Source organism: Spodoptera frugiperda, chromosome 7 (genome assembly GCF_023101765.2).
Source record: "Spodoptera frugiperda isolate SF20-4 chromosome 7, AGI-APGP_CSIRO_Sfru_2.0, whole genome shotgun sequence".
NCBI lineage: Eukaryota > Metazoa > Arthropoda > Insecta > Lepidoptera > Noctuidae > Spodoptera > Spodoptera frugiperda.
In genome coordinates this window covers 2,937,175-2,959,262 of record NC_064218.1, presented here as the reverse complement: position 1 = coordinate 2,959,262, position 22,088 = coordinate 2,937,175, and the positions used below count along the sequence as shown (strand labels likewise).

General features: G+C 38.4%; 2 protein-coding genes across 6 annotated transcripts; one reads left to right on the top strand and one right to left on the bottom strand.

Annotated features, from left to right (window-relative positions):
- Positions 1–37: 37 nt before the first annotated feature.
- On the bottom strand, positions 38–9,653 carry LOC118266443 (uncharacterized oxidoreductase YjmC). 2 transcript variants are annotated; one of them, XM_035579905.2, is made up of 9 exons: positions 9,508–9,653; positions 4,868–5,029; positions 3,934–4,122; positions 3,434–3,549; positions 3,021–3,119; positions 2,715–2,801; positions 2,037–2,145; positions 1,270–1,430; positions 38–839 (listed from the first exon to the last, which is right to left on the bottom strand). In XM_035579905.2, exons 2-9 carry the CDS (start codon positions 5,016–5,018, stop codon positions 666–668), a joined length of 1,086 nt encoding a protein of 361 aa, XP_035435798.2. In that variant the 5' UTR covers positions 5,019–5,029; positions 9,508–9,653; the 3' UTR covers positions 38–665. The 2 variants fall into 2 exon arrangements, with proteins under 2 accessions (XP_035435798.2, XP_050550656.1); XM_050694699.1 differs by having other exon boundaries at positions 9,504–9,628.
- Positions 5,479–20,550, top strand: LOC118266460 ((2R)-3-sulfolactate dehydrogenase (NADP(+))-like). Of its 4 annotated transcripts, none has more exons than XM_050694700.1 (9): positions 5,479–5,635; positions 16,198–16,361; positions 17,253–17,441; positions 17,920–18,035; positions 18,369–18,467; positions 18,798–18,884; positions 19,188–19,296; positions 19,628–19,788; positions 20,362–20,550. In XM_050694700.1, the coding sequence occupies exons 2-9, from the start codon at positions 16,211–16,213 to the stop codon at positions 20,518–20,520; spliced, it is 1,071 nt and encodes a 356-aa protein (XP_050550657.1). In that variant the 5' UTR covers positions 5,479–5,635; positions 16,198–16,210; the 3' UTR covers positions 20,521–20,550. The 4 variants fall into 4 exon arrangements, with proteins under 4 accessions (XP_050550657.1, XP_050550660.1, XP_050550659.1 ...); XM_050694703.1 differs by lacking the exon at positions 5,479–5,635 and adding an exon at positions 13,933–14,054; XM_050694702.1 differs by lacking the exon at positions 5,479–5,635 and adding an exon at positions 14,631–14,651.
- Positions 20,551–22,088: the final 1,538 nt, after the last annotated feature.

Sequence of the window (22,088 nt, the reverse complement as noted above, 5' to 3'; positions counted from 1 at the left end):
TAGACTACTTTCATTTGGAATAAAAAAACAAAACACAGATATTTTTTATTTTATTATCGATGATTGGGTAACAAACAACAACTTTATTATACAAAATATGTATAAACACACAATAGTTCACATACAGTGCGATATGCATTGCATCAGTATCTTGACATCATCATTCTTCAGTCAGTTATCACAGAAACGTAGGTACTTCTAAATGAGAGCTACTGTTCTTTTGTACACCAAATAACGCTTATGTGCATGAAGTCAGTTTGTCCAAAAAATAGGCTACTGACAAGCCATTGGACATATAATAGCCATTGTTGATAGTCATTAATTATTATGTTATCGGCTTACTCACGTAACTGTTTGACGAGGAACGCAAATAGTTTCAAGCCATGTTAGAGGCTCATATTCTGATGAATGCTGCTCGGTGCTCCTGAATATGAGCCTCTAGCACGACTTAAACTAGTCGAGTTCGTCGTCAAATATTAAAAAAATCAGTATATTTGTAAAAAATTGTATATCCAATGGCTAGTCAGTAGCCTATTTTTATCTATCTAATCATTTTAGTATGTTTCACAAAAGTTATAATAAAATTATAAATATAATGATTGGATAAAAAGACCTCATGCTACGTAAGCGCTACCTGGTGACCAAAAAAGGCCCTCATTTCACACCTACTGTTGAAGATCAACTTCAACCTGCATTGGTTTAACTTTGAGTTTCTCCGCGAGCGCTGCGCTAGACTCGATCTGTTGTTGGACATATGACACTGTGCCGCTGGCTTCTGCTTCTGCTGCCGCCTTCTTCTCCTTGTCTCCAGGAGCCAGCACGGCCAGATTAGGATCCGTCTAGAAAGAGATTGATGCTTATTAAAAAACAAACATTATTTTTATATACATTCAACGACACACCTTTGTAAGTAATGCCGCTGTACAATGTACACCCATTTTTCACCATTTTGTGTTAAGACCCATGTAATAGGGGGTGAGTCCAGGGTTGGTCTACTAAAAGGACTTGGGGCCTCCTTTAGGTGCAGATGGTGGCCACCGAGGAGGTTTTATTACGGTAAGAATCCTACACTCCCTAGTTTTATCCCCAAAAACTAGGCGCCTTTTGAAGGTGTAAACCCGTCAGCAAAAAAATAGGGAGTGAGCCTAAGTATAATGTACATCTTGTTTTTTTATATTGTATATTTATGGTATGTCCTAAGTAGTTTGGTTCTAACTTCGTACTTACAACTACAACATCCACAAAAACTGTTAGTATTGTATTACTCACAGGCTCCAACTGTCGCCAATGTTGTATGCAGTCAGCGAGGCGGTCTCCGAAGCCAGGCGCGAACCGTTCAGGGTCGAGGGCCACGAAGCAGTGCCCCAGGTTGGCTGGCCCACCGTCTCCCGCGTGGGACCATGATCTTACGTGGTGTCCGTAGTTAGCACCTGTTTAATGTATATAAATGGACTTCATATGTGTTTTTGTACTATCATGTAGAAGAGTTATTTCGGCACAAACGGACCCTGTTTTCTGGTTCGACCAGACTGATGCCATGGCCAAACAGTACCCTTAGTACGAATTTGCTTTACGTTTAAAGTAATCGAAACGAGAGCGCGTTCGCCTCTCTGATTGGTTAGTTTATTCGATCCGGCCGATCGTAGCGCCACACGCGCTCTCGTTTCGTTTTCGTTAAGAGTACAGAAATCTGATGGCGTAAGAAAACGCTTGCGTTGTGTTTCGCCATGTGAGTGAGCAGCTGGCAACCAAAGATCGGCAAGGCACTTGTACCTTAAACGTGTGTTGCATGGATGGGGCAGATTGCTTGCCATCAGGTGATCTATCTGCTCATTTAATGCCCTTTTTTTTTGAGGGTGGAAAATCATCTAATGACTTTTCCCACCTTGGGCGAGGCGAGAGGGAGTGTCAGACTCTTACTGACTAAACCCGTTCCTTCTCCTGCTTCTCGAGCCGGAGCCCCGGTAAACCCGCTAGGTAGTCCGCTGCTCCGAACATTTAATGCCCTATCCCATATAAAATACAAAATGGCTGACCTGACAATATTCCACAGAACAGCTCCACCATCGCCGCCAGCCCGTACCCTTTGTAGCCAGATGTGGTTTCATTGCCGCCCAACGGCATTAGACACTTCGTATCGAACGCCTGGAAAAAGAACAAAAATAAGTTATTTAAGCTGTTACGAGTTAAAGAGACTATTTTTAAGGGGCGCGCCACAACCTCCCTTGCCGCTGCAACTCCTTTAAACCGGGATCTGCAGTAGATACTACCATGAAAACACCGGAACACAGAAGTCTGGCAAGTCCCAGGGAAATTAATGACTGTCTTGGATCTCACAACGAAACAAATCAGATGTTATGAAAGGAGAAGAAAAGAGAAAGGAGAAGAGAAGAGAGTTTAAGAGACTATAAAGATTTTATTGTCCTTTCCCTAGAGTAGTTAACCTTGTTACATGTATAGTGACTTAAAGTCCTTTCCATTTCCATTTGAGACGTTTGATCTGACGGTCTATCGGATTTTCGCGTCATCTCTCCAACAGCTCTACATTGGACATGGTCTCGGGCCAGTAAAAACCGAGGATGCTTAGTAAACCTCGGTTGATGAAAACTTATATTTGGTGGAATATGTATGTAGATCCCGTCAAATGTATGTTTGTGTAGGTATAGTCAACAGTGTTAATGGCTCTGAGTTTCAAAGTAGTAGGTAGGACTTACTACTTGAGCGTCTGTAGTCTCCTTGCCGTCAGGTCCTTGCGCCCAGCCGTGGGGTATCGGTTCTCCTTTACGAAGTTGCATCTCAATCTGAAAAAATAATTTATAATTATTTCGCACTTTTTCTTCCATGAGATCAGAGGGCTTAGTACGAGTTGGTTGGTTGGTTCATTAGAGCTGGCTAATCAGAAAGCCGAAAAACAGAATAGAATAGAATTTGCACAGAACTTAAAGTCCTAAGTTCTGTGCAAATTCTATTTGACATTTGAAAGCAATTTGTGAAAAAATGGCTGTATTTTTTTTACCTACCTTTCCCACAGCAACTGCAGTGGTGGCCATGTCGAGGTAGAAGGATTCCCCCTTCGAGGCAGGTGCAACTACTGACAGAGGGTTGGTTCCTAAGGCTGCCTGGAAATAATTATAAACTAATATCGTTTAGTGATTATATAGCCGGAATACGTAGCTGATTGAGTGCCGAGTGGTCACAGGAGCAGCTACAACAAAGGCTGTTTTAAAAATGTGTATGCACCAAGGCCCACTCTTTTGGGTAATTGAAGGCACCCACAAATAGCTTCACTAGAGGACTGACCGACAGACAGACGTTATTAATATAATTATATTTGCTCTGACGTTCAAAAGTGCCTTCCTGGTCTATTTGAAATAAATAATTTTGACTTTTTTTGACACTGTAATATGTTCTTATGTGATGTAATGGAACTCACCTGTTTACTCCTAGCCGGTGCTAACAAGGGTGAGGTGTTGGTGAAAGCCATTCCAATGAGACCTTTATCTGCTGCCATTTGAGACCAGAAACCAGCCATACCGTTGTGATTGGAGCCTGGAATTATTTGATCAATCCATTAATCGCATGCGCTGCTATATGTAACAAGCGGTCTGCAAGCGGCGACGGAATGGACAATATTTTAGCTTTCATGCATCATTAGTAGGGGCTTACGTTTAGCAGAAGCTGTCCTTCGACTGTTCTACGACAGTTTTTGATAAAATGGTAAAAACGAGCTTCGTATGTTTTTTCTAGTGAAGTCCACGAATTTACTCTTAACAAGCGTGCCGTAATTGCATATGTAATGGTGTTAGTATTGTATAATATAAGTAATGGTAACTGAAGAAAAATATAAAAATAAAGGATTTTAAGGCGTGATTTTATGAACATACTTAGATCACATTTTCCTAAATCGAATTAAAAAAATAATAGAAATGTTACCTTTTACTGAAACCCATCCTACGCCGGTCTCCTGTGCCTTTTTGATCGCTATGTCCATGGCGAACTGGCTGGCTGTAGCTCCGAGCACGTTGTTGGCATCGACCCACGCTGTCGACTGGGACTCCTTCAGTATCTTCGGCTGGTTGTTCGGTTTGCAGGCACCACTTAAAATGTCGTTGATATACATTTCTGAAAATAGAATGAATATAAGCCATGAGTTTTTTCTCCATGAAACATATCGGGCAGACGTATTACCTGATGGTAAGCAATCGCCGCCGCCCATGGACACTTGAAACACCAAAGGCTTTACAAGTGCGTTACCGGCTTTTCTGGGAGTTAGGAATTTAAGGGTTGTTGTTCGGGAATGGGGATAGGGAAGATTCGGAAGGGGGGTAATTGGGCCTCCGGTAACCTCACTCACACAACGAAACACAACGCAAGCGATGTTTCACGTCGGTTTTCTGTGAGGCCGTGGTATTAATCCGGTCGAGCCGGCCCATTCGTGTTTCCACAGAGATGACAATACCAGACCGATTAGCAAGGCAACCACTTAAACATGTACCTATACATATATTCCAACAAAAATTTTGGTTCTGATCGTATTCTTAGCAACAGCAAATTGTTTTGTGTTAATGTTTTAAAGGAGATAATTTCAGTAGTTCAGTGCCCTTAGTACGAATTTGCTTTACGTTTAAAGTAATCGAAACGAGAGCGCGTTCGGCGCGCTGATTGGTTGGTTTATTCGAGCTGGCTAATCAGAGCCTCGAACTAAGCGCCGCACTAAGGGTACACTAACTAGAATAACTTAATAATAACTTAGAACTATGTTTACGACTAACGGAGTATTTAGTCTACCGGTATCATACGAATGAGCGGATTGAAAATAAATGTGCTGTTTTGCTCTCTTCACCATCATATAGGTTAAGGTACTCACCTAATCTATTCAGTCCATGACTAGGGTGTCCAAACTTATCAGCCTGGATGAGCAGCGCGGCCTGCAGGTCGGCTGCCTTGCTCGCAGTGCCGACAGCCTTCAGGCAGTCCGACATGAACCGCTGGGCGTCAGATACCTTTACTCTGCCCATGGTTGAAGAAACTGAAAACAGAAATGCGACATTTTATAACGACACTAGCTACTTCCGCGCGGTTTCACCCGCTCTGCTCGGCTCCTATTGGTCATAGCGTGATATTTTATAGCCTATAGCCTTCCTCGATAAATGCACTATCCAACACAAAAAGAATTATTCAAATCGGACCAGTAGTTCCGGAGATTAGCGCGTTCAAACAAACAAACAAATAAACTCTTCAGCTTTATAATATTTGTATAGATGTATAGATTGATACTTATGTAGGGTGACTGGTAATTAGTGAACGATATTTAAATACATAATTGTACTCATGATTGCAAGCAACTTTCCTAAGAAACTTTTTTGATATAGGTACTCATTACTTTTATTTTTATCCCAATAATAAAACAAAATTTCGGGCGCGCTTGCTATGGCACGATCAGCTGTTAGCAGCGAGGCGCCTGTGCCAGCGTTATCGGAAGACTAGTGGGTATTTTGGAATTTAAAGCGCGCGTGCTAATGAAATTTTGTTGTTATTGTGATACAAATAAAACTAATGAGTATACAAAAAGGTTTCTTTGAAAAAGTTGTTTGTAATCGTGAGAAATTAATTACCAGTCACCAAATAGTTTATTGTAAGTACATTATAATCTTTCTTTCTATATTTATCTGGCATTACCGTGCCCCCACCGAGTAGGGCACATATTTTATTTTGCTGCTTTTTGCGTCATTGACAAGAAAACGATCCGATAATGACTTCTGATAAGTTTTCTTTAAATAGATAATCTAAAACCGAATCTTATACAGTGGATGTAAGTTTAAAGCTGTAGGTATTATTTTTGTTTATGTCCTTTGAGCAAAATAAAGTACTAAGTGTCAAGTGCTGCAAAATAAAGCGTTATCTACGTACTTTACTGCCGTACTCAGAGTAATTTAATGGTTGTCGTTGGAACAAAATCATTACCAAGGAATAGTTTAAGTACGGTGGTAAGAAGCAATACGCGCGCTCTTTACCAGCAATTAGGTTTTAGTTTATATAAAGATAAATAAATAGATAGGTACACTTTTACAAGCATTTAACAGTTCCCTCGACTAACTTGAAAACATAATACCTGTAATAATATTTATGTTGAGTAACTATGGCGTCATAGTAAATGACAGTCCAAGACATCTAATAAAGAGAAGTGGATCTCTCAGTGGTTGGTACTTAGTCGAGACAACGCCCAGAAACATGCCATAACATTTGAATGATTATAATTTATGTTTATTGATAGTTTATGGGCTTGTCCCAAAAATAGAATAGAGTGTTACTAGACAACATTTAGTACGTACATTCCTACCTACATAGGTATATTACGCACGTTCCTAACAATTTCATCAAACAAATTGGTAACAGGAAAAAGATGAGTTAATATTTCTGCGCGAGAACATACATGTACATGTAAATCGCATTTTAAACTTGGAACGCGCTTCAAGGGCGATGCTTGTTAATCGGTCAATGACCTGTGTAAAGAGTTCTGATCAATTTGTACCGAGATGTAACCATATGTCCTTGTTACTTCGAGTTCATTACACATTGTAATGATCGTCTGTAAATGTTAAGCTAGTATGTTCCTTTATTGCTGTGTGGTGTCATCAGAGCACACTTATCACCATCTTTGCTCTTTTAATGAAAAAAATATTTTTGTTAATTAACAAAAAAAAAGATATTCGCCAAATTTTAGGGAATGTGGTATGGTATGATAAGAAGATATTACGCATTTATTGTCAGAATGTATCAGTTTTTTTTGCTCGTTTAGAGAACTCGAGACAAATATGTACCTACAATGTGGGAATGGTCCATCATATTTTGTCAATGCCTAATCCCAAAGCAGCGTATAAGCGATGAAAATAATAGGCAGATCCTGTTCCAACCCATGGATACCCGTAACTATAACAAACGAACCAAAAAAGAGAATGAACGAAATCGGTTCAGTTTATTTGAGATATCGAGGTTTGCGCTTAGCAAAACATGTAGCGATTCATTTTTATATTAAAGATACTGGCTGACCGACCACCTGATGGCCAGAAATCAGCCAACCCTATGACAACCCATAGATACACAGCCCGCAACAGCAGAGGGCGCTACGAGTGCATTGCTGATGGCCGCTTCTAAAGGTGGATTCTAAATAAGAAAAACCAAAGCGGTAGATTGTTACGTTACTGCTTTGGCTAAGTTTAGCGTTTAACGGTAACCAACTTATTAAATATACTTTTCCTCAACCAAACCTTCGACACAGACAATAATAATTAGGTACACTAAGTACCTATAATCGCAAATACAATAAGTACATTTTACCTCGTAGTCATACCACTAACAAGGAATGATACAATTTTCTGTTACCTAAGAGGAAAAGTTAATAAGTAGGTAATAAATAAATGTATATTTAGATATTAGGGGACCAATATTCATATAAATATGGCGGTGTATAAACAGGTAAATAACTAAATGCAATGTACATTATGTACATATTCCCATTAGTTATGGAGACAAGATAGTTTGCTGTAGGTTGGTTTTCACTACATAGTATAAAACAAAGTCGCTTTCTCTGTCCCTATGTCCCTTTGTATGCTTAAATCTTTAAAACTACGCCACGGATTTTGATGCGGTTTTTTAAATAGATAGAGTGATTCAAGAGGAAGGTTTTTGATATACCATACAGGCATAATACATATATCACCATTGCACCCATGCGAAGCTGGGGTGGGTCGCTAGTTACCTATAAAGTAGCATTGTTTTCTTGATTCGACAATTTTCTTCAAGGCAATTTCAAGATGGATAATGGGTGACTCCATGGTCAGTGAAATAACATACGTAGCTACTGATTGTGGGGATTTTCTTTTAATTTTTCTGTCTCAATCTTCTCTATATACCAACTACACTAAAATGTATATCGAAATCGCTCCATTAACACGTGATTCAGACATGTGGGAGAGCCAAACTTTGGCTCGAATGGACTGAATCGACCGGAGTAATACCAAGACCTTATAAAAAACCGACGAGTCTTCAGTTTGATTCCCGGATCGGGCAAAGCATTCCTGGGCTTTTTTGATGTTTCCAAAATTTATTAGTAGTAGCACAGTGTCTAAATTGTTCCCAGTACATGGCAATAGGCTCACCCCCAATTACATGGGACTCATGGTGAAAAGTGGACATTGTACGGTTGCCTTACATCCCGTAATGTGCACCTCTGCGTACCCCTTGGGGATAAAAGGCGTATATAAGATAAGCATGACAGCTTAATTTTACTTAATGACACAAGTTATTAAGCATTGACACACGCTTATCTAGGTCATTACATTACGTATCGTGATAACTTTGTTTTTAACATTACGTAACATACCGGCTACTATTATCTCTCGAGTTTGTATCAGGAAAAAAGTACCTTATATCACTTGCTAAAAAGTACGTTTTCCAATGGTGAAAGAATTGTTCAAATCGGTTTAGTATTTTCAGAGTATATTCAAAAACAACAAACTAGTAAATCTTTCCTTATTTTGACTTTGGTAGATAGACGATGAACTAAAAACAAATGCGGTGTAAAAACCCAAAGGCAAAATGCATTTTATTGTACGCGATGCTCTCCAAACACTCATGATATCTTTATTATAAAAATAAGTCGGGATTTCCTTCCCGACGCTATAACTACAGAACGCACGGACCGATCCACGGTTTTGCATTCGTTGGAAAGATCTCGGGCTCCGTGAGGTTTATAGCAAAGAAAATTCAGGAAAAATTCAACAGAAAAGCAAGAAAACGGAAAATTTACATTTTTCACATACAATGCGATCTCTGATACAAAAATAAGCAAAGCCATCTGTAGTAGCTAGTATGTGTATACATATACATATGTATAAGTGTCGCATACATCAAAGTAAAATTCAAGGTAAATGGCATTATAAAATGGACTGGGCTGAAAAATCAATAGAAATAAGTGCTTTACGCTGAACTACTCGTAGTTCTGCAGTGGTGCATTTAACTTAGCAACCAATTGCTGCACATATGTGTTAAGTCTTTAACACACATGTGCAGTAATTCAAAGCTCTCAGAGAACAAAATAAATACTAGGTATCTATCTATAAACAGAGTGAATCTCATTCTTCAATCCGTTCTAAGTCCGCCGTACTCAGAGTCATTTTATCTTTACTTAACCCAGTGCTTAGCATTTATTTTCTACACAAAATCGTTACTAAGGAATAGTTTAAATACCTAATTATTAACTCTGAGTACAGCAGTTAGTAAAGAGTACGTAACACAATTAAAATCCGCGTTTACAATGAAAACAATAAAGAATTGAATAAGTAATTGTTTCTAATTAACATTAACATTTAATCACTAGCCAATCAAAATATAAACGACAGAAATGATGAGTTTAATTTAAGATAGTACATAACATTTATTTACTAACAAAACAAACTGTGATAGCACACTTATTAGGTAAATAAATAGTAGTAACACAATACTTACATAATTTTTACTATATCTTGTAGTTAAACTTGATATTTCAATGTTGTTTTCTTTTTAAATAACTAATATACAAATGGCCACAGATTATACGCGCGTCTGTGTTGCCGCGTGCCGGCCAACTGAGTTTAGTTTACCGGCTCACTTCAGTTTGGTCATAATGTTTATTTAGTGAGTCGCCGGCTCAATGATGTTTCCAGGAGAATTTATGGACATATTAATTTTAGTCTACGTTATTGTTAGCACGCATATGTCTGTGGTGCTATATACAGGATATATATATGCTGCCTGTAATATAAATAGCCGTCTGCTTTATGTATTTATTTTGCATTGATCTCTGGTTTATCAGGCTATTTTTGAAGGTGAATTAAATGTATGTAGGTAATCTTCGCATCAATACTTTTACTTTCGTCATATCTATGTTTAGGTGTAAATATTTATGATAAAATGTATTTATTTTATAGATAAATTTAATCTAAATCTCATAGATTTTTATGATAATAATAATTGATGACAAGATTTGTTGGTAATGAGTACAAATGTGGGAGTGTCATGCTTCTACACGAATGGGCCTGCTCGACCGGAGTGACAACGATTGCATTGAGTTTTGTTGTGTGACTGAGGTTACCGGGGTCCCAATTACCTCCGTTCCAATCTTTCCAATCCCCGATTCCCCAACAACCCTTAAATTCCAAACCTGCAAAAGGCCAGCAACGCACTTGTAACGCCTCTGGTGTGTCGGATGACCATTGTCCACCGACGATTGCTTACTATCAAGCGATACGTCAGCTCGTTTACCGGCTTATACCATTAAAAAAATCCTGCAAAATGTAGATACGATAAGATCTTCGTCCCTACATACACGTACTTGTATCATCTATCTAAAAAGTAGCATGTTACAGAGTCATCTCAAATATGATTGAATATTCTGATTACAGTGAATACTACCTCCAAACCTATCTGACTGGTTTATTATCAACGAGACAACGAGTATGGTAATGAGGTTGACTTTCCAGTGGACTCCAGAATGTCGACTGATTTCATCACTGACGCGTCAAGAAACATAAAGGTCATTCGGACAGTGTCATTACAATTATTGATACAAATTGGTTTACGAGAATTTTATGACAACTGCCATTTCCAGTCAATATAAAACTAAATACGATCGTTTGTTTAATTGACTTCATATGCAAGTGCTTATGTGTCACTCATATTTTTGGTTAGTAAATATTCATAGCCATCGGCTATTGTTTCTAAGCCTCATGATGTTAGTATGTGATGACAGCTAATAAAATGCATTTTTTTTTATTAGCTCCTATACACGACCATTGGATTGTAGTCGGTGGCTCTCTGTAGTACTAGACTATAATAGCGGCCACACCTTACAATATAACTGTATAATTAAATCTGCACAATACAGTTAATACTAGAGTTTTACTACAGTTAAATCATAATCGTATAAAAAATTAAAGTTGCCTAACAGGTAAATGCGAGACTTGCAAGACTCTTGCTGGGCAATACTACTCTGTAGGTTCTATTAACCGTAATGGTATAAAGGTATGAGAGTGTTACGTAAATGTATGTACCTAAATACGTAGAAATAGAGTGTTTTCCGAAACAACATCAAATTACTTTAATGACTTCTCCCGCCTTGGGCGAGGCGAGAGGGAGTGTCACAACGTACAGACTAAAAACCACCGAATAAAATATTTTCCCAACAATTTATTTACCCGTCATTTATTTATCCGTATCTATTCTCCCAGTTTTACCGTATAAGTTATCCTCTAAACAGTGACTAAGTATAGGTACATTAAAAATTACTATTAATACGCGAAATGTTTGCAGACGAGCTGAGTATCACGTACCTAGGTATGTATGTACTATATGCATGTATGTAGTAGCTATGTATTTACATAAGTATTAATACAGACGGCTCTAACCTTGGCAGTGCCGAGGTCGTTCACGATTCATTGATAAATGAACTTGACTTTACAACACTGTGCATCACTCATTCGTCTTATTTATAGAGAATGTACATGAAAAAATGCACATACCTATATGATTTCGTGAAAGAAGATTCATTAGGTTTTTTTTATGGAATAGGTGGCAAACGATTCACCTGATGGTAAGCGATCAGCGCCGTCTATGGACACCCGCATCACCAGAGGAGTCACAGGTGCGTTGCCGGCCTTTTAAAAAGTAGTATGCTCTTTTCTTGAAGGTCATATCGGTTCGGAAATACCGCCGACGACAGCTCATTCCACAGTTTTGCTCTGCGAGGCAGAAAATTACGCGAGAAGCGCACAGTTATTTTGCAATGTGGTTTCCACTCACTATTTTTACGTGCTTTTCGAGACACAGGGGTGAAATACTACAGAACTTCCGATTCCGGGCTAATAATAGTCATTTTACTCAGACAAATGCCAACACTTTTTATCCGGCGTGGAAATCGAACTCGCGCCACGTTGCACAGCAGTCGGTCACCTAACCACTGCGCCAGCCGTACAACCAAATTAATCAAAGTATTATTATATGTATAATACAAATATAATATTATGTAACGTACTTATCACAAATAGGTATCTACAATTTTATTTTTACGAAAAAATATACTTAGCTATAAAATATTCCATGTTTTCGTTGTTAAGACGACCCCAAACATTGAGATAACTTGAGTAGATAGAAATTGTGATGTAATACGTGTAAATATAGATAATGCCATCTGCTATCTGTGCCAGTGGTAAGAAGAAGTTTATGATAGCAGCCGGAATAAAATAATAAAAGTTAATAATCTCTACATATTACTGAATGCTCGAAATAGACTCAGTTAAGCCATGTTTTTTATGTGTGTTATGGGTGGCTTTCTCGATCGACAGACACATCACATACTCGAGCTGTGCATCTTTCTCGCAGAGCTACATTGCGGGGGCGCATCTTCATAACACATGTTACTCGCACAGCTACGTAGCTTATTACCAGTGGAAACGATCACATAGTTTTTTTTTCACGTAGCATAATTACCTACATAGCACATCACTAGTGATGGTGAATCTGTAGATTTTGAATTAGGGTGCTTGATTTTGAATTAGAATTTTGAATAAAAAAGAAAGAAAGCGAAAAAAATGTGTAAGAACCCTGGCAATTGGCATTCCATTGTCTCAGCCGACCCCCATGGGAGACAGGCATGAGGTTATGTATGTATGTATGTATGTATCTATATCTATCTATACTTATAATAAATCTGTAGAGAGGTCAATTCTGTACATGAAATATATGTCCAAAATAACTATTAGTGGGTGATTAGTGATCGATACTGACGCCAAAAATGCAATCAGAAAATTTTTTGTCTGTCTGTCTATCTGTCTGTCTGTCTGTCTGTCTGTATGTTCTTTAAAGAAACAAAAACCACTCGACAGATTTCAACGAAACTTGGTACAATTGTTCTTCATACTCCTGGGCAGGTTATAGTATACATTTCATCACGCTAGGATCAATAGGAGCAGAGCAGTGAAGGGAAATGTTGGGAAAACAGGCGAACTTATTCAATTTTTTAAGCTTCCGTCGCGTGTGCAGCCTTAATGGTTAAAGCTACACAAAAATCATGTATGACGGAAATGTTCTCCTTAAAATTGTTTAAAAAATATTCCACGACAGCAAATGTCTATCTTTTATGGTTGACTCACAATAACACGTATAACTCCCGATAGCTTAGCAGTTCGGAGCTTTCTGATTATATTCATTCATTCATTCATTCATATTATAATAGGTAAATCTGTAGAAGGGTCAATTCTGTATATTGTCAATATTGAAAGAATAAATAGCAGAGGGTGTTACTGGATCGATACCAAACCCAAATATGTGATTAATTTTTTTTGTCTGTCTGTCTATCTGTGCGTTCAGGCATCACGTGAAAACTAACAGTTTGATTTTGATGAAACTTGGTATAATTATACCTTATTATCCTGGTCATAAAATAGGATACTTTTTATCATGGAAAAATACGTAGAAAAAAATCTTTATTTTTCAGTTTTATTCTACAGAACGCGAGCTCAACAGCAGTAGCTCAATAGAGGGATCTCCTTAATTATTATGGGCATCGCCGTATTTGGATATATTTATAAGATGCCATTTTAAGTAACTCTGACAGAGTTACTTAAAATGGAGAAATAAAACTTCCACGCGAAGACCGACATCTCCGCGGACGGAGTCGCGGGCGAAAGCTAGTTTTGAATAAAAAAATTCTAAACTGAAAAACTACAGTTACGAAACCCTACATAACTAGGCAGTGTGTTTGTCGGTTTGTGTACAAACTCCCAGCATCACGTTTCTCGACAATAGTCAGTAATTTATCACTGTTTACTAACAGATAGTCAAACGTAATGCCAGCCATTCTGATTTACAGCTACAGTTTATTGTTTAACTACTTATCTTACACACGTCGTGTCGTGGAAATTACAATTATTACTTAAAAGTCGTGAAATATTACTTATAATCTATAGTTTCTGTCGTGATAGTGCATTTTGTTTGTGGTTTTGGGAACCAGTGAGTGAGTGAGTATTATTTTTTAATTTGTAAAATTTTCTACTTACCTACTTAGGGACAAGTTTTTAGAATTTTATTAGAGGCAACCAAACCAGGGACTATAAGTACAAGTACTGACATAGGTACGCATCGTACGCATTAAGTGTGACGTCTTCGGTACGCATCGGATGTAGGCATTGTCGATGATGCGGGCCGTACGATGCGGTCAGTGGACGCATTTGTATTCTATACATGCGTGCGATGCGTACGATGCGGGCCTCTGGACGCTTACCTTAAATATACAGCGTGTAACAAAATACCTAGATACGAGTACATCAAGAAGCACTGAAGAAAGCTTAAAATACGTTTAAAAAAAATTGGTACCAAATACTCGGTGTCGCATGGTTCTTGATTTTATAATCATACAAACTTGTCACAATACTACAGGGGTCACTTGATAATTACGAAACATTTCTTCTGTAAATCTGATCGCCTTGTACCTATTTCTAATTAAAATTAGGTACTTATACCCTCTTTTTGTTACACCGTGTATATAAAATCTAGTTCAGTTCAGTAGAACTTCCTAACTACGAACAAAGGTCTAAAAATTCTGCAGACATTTTTGTGTAAGTGATCTATTCATACTGTCCATTGAATCTTTTATTTAGATCAGGTAATTGATTTCCTCCTCTTACTATTATCACTACACGAAGGCCAATACAACAACAAGTAAGTTTAAAAAAAACTCCCCAATTTTCCAATTATCTGCTGTTTTTCTAGTTTTTCTTTACAATTTTGCCGGTTCACTGAAGAAATCTCGTACATTTTTTACCCAATTTTCTTGTTATATATAAAAGGAGTGTGTTTTCTACTGTCGGTTCAGTTTCCTGGTGTTCTGTTACCATTACGTGGTCAGCAGAAAGCTGACCAGTGTGTATCAGTGTCTCGTATTGCAGTGCGTACATGGTGTTTGAATAAACGGAAAGAAATTCTGATCGGAAAGTGTTTCTGTTTTCTACAAAATAAGTTAAGATTTTTAGGTAATTTAAGGCAGTGTATATGTTTAAGTTCTCATTTAACTTTAACTGCTAGTTGTTTGGCATGTGTTTTTTATTTCAATGATGCAGGTGGACTGGAGTCATCAAGTTTTTATTAGGACCTTTTTAAAGTATACTGAAACCACAGAGGATCCATACCGTACTTTGTTTCTTATCAAAATATAACGTAACTTTTTCAGTTTTACCTGTATGTATGTATGTTTGTACGCGATTATCTCGCGTTTAGCTGAACTGATTTTTATGTAGTTTTTAGCATAGTGTTCTTCAAACTTAGGAGAAGGTTTTAAGGATATTACCTGAATAAAAAAATAAGCCGATTACCTTTTTTTGAAAAAGTAAAATTTTATTAATCGTACATAGTTGTTTACACATTTGATGAACAGTGAAAAAATACAACTTGAGTTACAACCATCCTGTAGTTAATTTCCCTTTCCTACCTACATGTTCCTCCCTCCAGAAGTACGACTTTCTTTATAACACCTGGTGGAGGCTCTCCTTCTGTATTTGAATAAATAACTTCGTTCCTAACTTGTGCACAATTCTTATCAGTGTTTGCGGAATATTGGTTGGTAGGTACATTTTCTGTAACTATGTGGTAGGTGTTACAATATTTTCTTTGTGGCCACGGACACATAGAGTGGGGACTCTAATTGTCCCAGTGACTTCAGGGAAGACGGTAACACAGTGGTCACGTGCTGCTGTGCAACTTGCACAGTGAGGCTCATGTGAGACGCACGTCTCCTTAGGGATGTGCCGTAATAGGCGTCGCACCTTGGGGGCTCCGGAGCAGGTCTGCTAAAAGGACTCGGTGTCCTATACAGGTGTTGAGAGTGGCCACTGGGGTGGTTTTAGTGTGGTAAAAATCCCACACTCCCTATTCTTGTATCCCCAATAAGCAAAGCGCATTTTAAGGGATTCCCCCAATCAAAAACAAAAAAAGAGTAACAATATCTTAGGTGTGATTTTTTTTATACTGTCTTACTCTGAATGATATCTAATTTCTCATTAGACCAGTCCTTAATTCTTTTAGATTATCTTTTTCAGAATTTGTTTCTGAAAGAAATTACTCTTCAAAGGTTAAGATTTCCGTGTTTTAACTTACATTTATTTTTAGTATCGTCACAGCCATGCCTGAAGTAAAGTTGGAAGAGGTGCGGCGGTTCATGGAGGACAGTCTGAAGGCTGTGGGGGCTCCGGAGACGGAGGCGAGGGCCCACGCCGACCTGCTGATGCACGCAGACACCGTGGGACATTATAGCCATGGTTTGAATAGACTTGGTAAGTTGTTGAGGGAATGTTAATAGTGCATTTGATTTCAGACTTAGGAGCGTTTACGCGGCGCAGATTTTCTGCAATGTGTGTGTACTTAATATATTAATTAGGTTACTTAATCGAAACTTAGTGCTTATGTGCAGCAAATATCAAAGTCTAGTAGCTACATTTTTCGGCACGAATGGGTCGGATAGACCGGAGTGACACCATGACCTCGCAGTAAACAGTAAAGTTGTGTTTTGTTGTGTAAGTGAGGTTACCGGAGACACAATTCCCTAACAACCCTTAAATTCCTAACCCCAACGTGGTGTTTCGAGTACCCATGGGCGGTGGCGATTACTTACCATCAGGTAATCTGTCTGCTCGTTTACCGGCTTATATCATAAAAAAGCTAGGTAAAATATTTTCTAAGTATCCTTCAATTTTTACAAAGGTTGCGTATAAAATCTCAACAATCATAAAACATAGATAAATTCACTAAATCCTTTGTTTGGAAATTGTGCTGTTATAAACTAGTTTAATCTCTTGGCTTCTGATAATACCTCCGACCTTGTTTTTTAATTCCTTCCCAAGACAACAGAGGCTTAGTTAACTGTTGAGATCACCGATAAAAACTTATTGATTGTACCTACAAACGTAAGCACCATAAGACCAGTGGCGTAACTATAATATATGGTTCCTGGTCCATAGCAAATTCACTGGATGAGCCCCCTCTCCCAATATAATAAAGAAAAGTTTAGATGAAGGATCCAGAGGCCGAAACTTCTTCACAAAACGTGCCGTTTCCAGGAAAACTGGCTTTTTTCAGCCATCCATCTAACGGCAGCCTCGTAAGATGGATGTGGAGGTTTTTAAGGATCAGCCAATTGATTTATCTTACGTATATTTTTTTAACAGAATTCTACATCAATGACTGTCAGTCTAAGGCGTGTGTGCCGACTGCTAAGCCGGAGATCCTGAAGGAATCTGGAGCCACAGCCTGGGTGGACGGTCACAACGCACTTGGTGCCACCGTCGGCAACTTCTGCATGGACCTAGCCATTAAGAAGGCGAAAGAATGTGGCGTTGGATGGGTTTGTGCTAAAAGTGAGTGTTAAAAAATAACAACATTTATATTTTTAAAATAACTAGCAACTCCGTTTCGCCATCAATGATGATCCCTGTTTTCCTGCTTTTCTCTTGATTTTTTCCTGAATTTTCTCACGGAGGCCGAGACCTTTCCAACGGATGAAAAATCGTGAAAATCGGTTCATAGGTTTTGGAGTTATAGCGCCAGGAAGGAAAAACCCATTTATTTTTATATTACTTATAGATTTTATTGGACAAGCGTGTTCACTTTTGACTCTGCCAAGTATAGATAGCCTTACGACAAATACTTAACTTTGCAAAGATGCAAAATTTAAATTACTACTAAATCACCTCTTAACCACGTGTAGGTACAATTAGGTTCACGAAGAAATATACATGGGCTAATGCTAAGATTACCCTCTTAAACTAACTCCTGGATACCATAACCTCTTTGAGGACCCATTTTGTTATAACTAATGCGAAACCAAACGTATAGGGAGTAACCACTTCGGCATGGCTGGCTACTGGGCGCTGCAGGCGGAGCGCGAGGGTCTGATAGGGCTCGCCTTCACCAACTCGTCTCCGATCATGGTTCCCACCAGGTCCAAACAGGTGAGCTCAACGAATATAACAAATCTAATGGTAGAGTTTCATCGGATCGTTGTCCGGAGCACAGAATAACCATCACGAGTAGATACTCGTGATGGTTATTCTGTACTCAACTGAGGCTTGATTTATTTAATTTTAATAATACACGTAAAGGAAACCGCATTACACCTTTTCGTATCGGAAGCTAAAACTATCTTTAGGTTATTGAACCAGCGAAATAAATTTCAACCTACTGATTTTTAGTAGTGTGATTTTTAATTATGTGTGCGTCAGCCTCCTTAATCCTTTTAGCTTTACCTCAATACAATACTTAGTATTGTGTTTCTTGTGTTTCAGAAAGCGCTGGGAACGAATCCTATTGCAATGGCTGCACCTGCGGCTGATGGAGACAAACTTGTGGTGGACATGGCTACCACCACGGTCGCTATGGGAAAGGTATAGTGAGAATGCATACCTACTTAGACAGATTACGGTCTCCTTTAATGTGAGTATAGTATATTTGTGTATGGAATTTTTATTCTATCCTTGGAACAGACGGAATATTGCTTTCATCAAAACTGAACTCTCCAACTCTCCTCCTCTCCTCCTTTCCTCTACGAACTATTAGGTACTTCCTTTTACCCTTTGTTGGTTCCTCATCATCAATTTACCTAACTCTTTGTATATCAGGTACTTTCATATGTTGATCGTGATTTTTAGAGCAACTCTTGAGAAAAAAATTATTTTAATAATTTTGCCATTTTATTAAACGTTGGCCTTTTTCAGATTGAAGTACAAATTCATAAAGAAGAACCTTTGCCCCCTGGTTGGGCAGTCGGACCTGATGGCAAGACCATAACGGACGCCAAGGCGGTAAGTTAACAAATGTTGCGCCTGAATATATTTTTATAGCAACCGTACTATTACCCTAACCGCACATTGCTCTGATATTTTGTGTTCAGTCACTGACCTGACTCGTGAAAGTGACTACTAATGTTGTATGTTAATGCCACACACAGAGACATTTAATGCTTACTTAAACTATTCCTCAGTAACGATTTTGTGTCAAAACTATTGTTAAGGACTTGGTTTAGTAATCATTAGGTAAAATACTTTGAGTACGGCGCGGCGGTTAGACTTGATCCAGACCACTGACAGTTAATTGTTTTTCATCAGGCGTTCCAGGCAGGTCGTCTGATGCCACTGGGTGGGGAAGAGAAGACCAGTGGGTACAAGGGCTATGCCCTCAGTGCCATGGTAGAACTCTTCTGCAGTGGATTATCAGGTACGAAGCATGATACGTACGTAGATCTATGAACCAGAATGAACTGGCAATAAATATGTATATGATTTTGATTTAATTTTTTCTGTAAATAGGCTACAAAAGAGCACTTTTACACGTCAAAAATTATAAAAAAAAATCTACTTGGGGATATTATGATTATATAAGTCAACAACATACTGTATGTTGTGATAAATACGCTTTAACAGATTAAACGCCATGGGGGGCAAAAGTGACCAGCGCTACCGGAGAATTTGCCTTCAACATATTTTTAACACCCTTAATCAATCTTGTGAGGCAAATAATTAACAAGACCCTCTTCTTAAAATTACAGGGTCAACTTCGACCCACAACATTCGTGGTTGGGAGCTGAACAGCACCCAAGGGCCACCAGATTTGGGCCAGTGTTTCGCTGCCATCAACCCCGAATGCTTTGCTCCAGGCTTTGTGGACAGAGCTGCCGACTGTCTAACAACCTGGAGGAACCTGGAACCGGTACGTAAATGGTGGATGAAATGATAATATTTCTGTGGCAAACAAATCTGCGGGACAAATTTCGCTCGACAAAAATTGTTCCTACTGGAGACGCCTAGCTTAAACTGTCTCGTTGGTTGTGTGGTCGCTAGTGCGACTGCCGGACAAGGGGTCTCGGTTTCGATTTTCGGGTCGGGCAAAGTATTACTGGGCTTTTTTCGATTTTTCAAAAATTTCTCAGTGGTAGCACGGAGTCTTGAACGGCATTACGTGCCGTAATGTGCACCCCTGCTTACCCCTTCAGCGTGACGTTGCATTGCATGTTACTAAATCTACATATTAAGAAGTAAAAAAGATGCCCAATTCCCCCTTCCCAATCTTCTCCTTCCCCATTCCCGAACAACAACCCTTAAATTCCTAACTCCCAAAAAGCCGGTAACGCACTTGTAAAGCCTCTGGTGTTTCAAGTTTCCATGGGCGGCGGCGATTGCTTACCATCAGGTAACCGTACCGTCTGCTCGATTACGATACTTCGATGTCTCATAAAAAAAATAACGATTCATAGAATTATTTTTTTACTGCCTTTCATTCCAGGTTGACCCAGCCCTCCCAGTATTGGCCCCAGGAGACAAAGAGCACCACATTGGAGAGGCGACCCTAGCCAAGGGAACAGTGAATTATCCTCAGAAACAATTGGAGGCTATGGAGACCATGGCTAAGAGAATCGGTGTTAAACCCATACAAGTTGTTTAGGAATAAGCCTAATCTACACATCAGGCTTATGTAAGCTGCTACATAACTTGTCGCAGTGAATTCTTGCGCGGAGCTATCTTTACCCAAATTGTGAGGTAGTAATATCATTAGAACTTAAAACTGATCATCGTTCATCCGTGATCATGGCGCTTGCAACAGTGCTGAAATATCGGAAACTCACAAAAAATAATAAACATTTACCTAAATATCCCGTTTTAAGTTCTAATGATATTACTAGTCGCCATGTTAATTTATAAACTTACTTATATTCTGAGGTAGTGTTTGTGAATTTGTATGTTTGTAAACCCAGGTAAATAAACTAAAACAGGAGAAAATTCTAGTACTTACACGTATTTATATAAATAAAAAAATAAGTCTTATTCTGATTTTATATATTATCTTTTATTTTGTATTACTTTTATTTGATTTAAGAAGTTAAGTCGTATTTACTCGTATAAATAAAGGTGTTTTTTAAATAAAATGTTAATCTTAATATAGTATTTTTATGTTAAAAAACTGGTTTTGTATTTTCCAAGTGACGTCAAAAGCAGGAAGACGGTAATGCGTAGGTTTATTTTGAAGAGTTAAATACTTAATTAAAAACAAATTATATTTGTTTCATTATTAGTGAAGTTCCCATGCAATTAATTAATTAAAATTGTTCACAATTGTTGGACAAGTACGGTCAGATGTCTTCTCATATACATGTAGATTATAGGTATTGATTATAAAGTAGCTGATATGGCAGACTTTGTACCGCCCGAAACATTTTTTTCTCATCTTTTAAACCTTCCCTGGACTTCCACTAATGATATAGCGAGGGGAATCTATTGCAGTGTCAGAAATATTTGAAGGTGATTAAACTACTTTAGAATACTGTCCTTATTTAGTTAATCAGAATAATCAGTATTATTACTAAGCTGCTTTTAAATAGTAGCTCAATGCAGTCCAATGAAAGGGAGTATTTTATGGCCTCAAGTCATTCATACCTTTCACATCTTTAAGTACATACTTTACTTAACCGAATACGTAAGTAAAGATGCATATATTTACCACGTTGCAACCGTTTAAGCTTTAATTAATGACTTAATTAGCAAACAGATATAAATAGCTTCCATTACTTTAAATACAGGAGCTTGCAGACGTCAGCAATACGTTGATAAATACCAACTAGTTTGTTTGTCGAATAAAAAAATATAAAGCTTATTAACTTGTGTGGTTAAGGAGACAGTTGATATCATCATGAAAATATCATCTTCGAATAGGCCTATGGCATAGGCTATCTAGGGGGAGATACTACGGCCTCACAGACAACTGACGTGAAACAACGCTTGCGTTGTGTTTCGTTGTATGGGTGAGGTTACCGGGGGTCCCAATTACCCCCTTCCTAGTCTTCCTAATCCCCGATTTCCCAACAACACATAAATTGCTAACCCCCAAGCCGGCAACGCAACGGTGTACGCGGTGGTAACGCATCTGGTGTTTCGGATGTCCATGGGTGACGGCGACGTCTGCTCGTTTACCGGCTTATACCTAAAAAATAGGCTCACAGACAATGGGCGTGAACT

Excerpts from the sequence above, each read along its gene's own strand:
- LOC118266443 (XM_035579905.2), bottom strand. The coding sequence starts at position 5,018 with ATGGGCAGAGTAAAGGTATCTGACGCCCAGCGGTTCATGTCGGACTGC. Across the intron at positions 3,120-3,433 it reads CACCGGCTAGGAGTAAACAG|GCAGCCTTAGGAACCAACCC; the intron begins GTGAGTTCCATT and ends AATTATTTCCAG. Across the intron at positions 1,431-2,036 it reads GTTCTGTGGAATATTGTCAG|GTGCTAACTACGGACACCAC; the intron begins GTCAGCCATTTT and ends TACATTAAACAG.
- LOC118266460 (XM_050694700.1), top strand. The coding sequence starts at position 16,211 with ATGCCTGAAGTAAAGTTGGAAGAGGTGCGGCGGTTCATGGAGGACAGT. Across the intron at positions 16,362-17,252 it reads CCATGGTTTGAATAGACTTG|AATTCTACATCAATGACTGT; the intron begins GTAAGTTGTTGA and ends TTTTTTTAACAG. Across the intron at positions 18,468-18,797 it reads CCACGGTCGCTATGGGAAAG|ATTGAAGTACAAATTCATAA; the intron begins GTATAGTGAGAA and ends GGCCTTTTTCAG.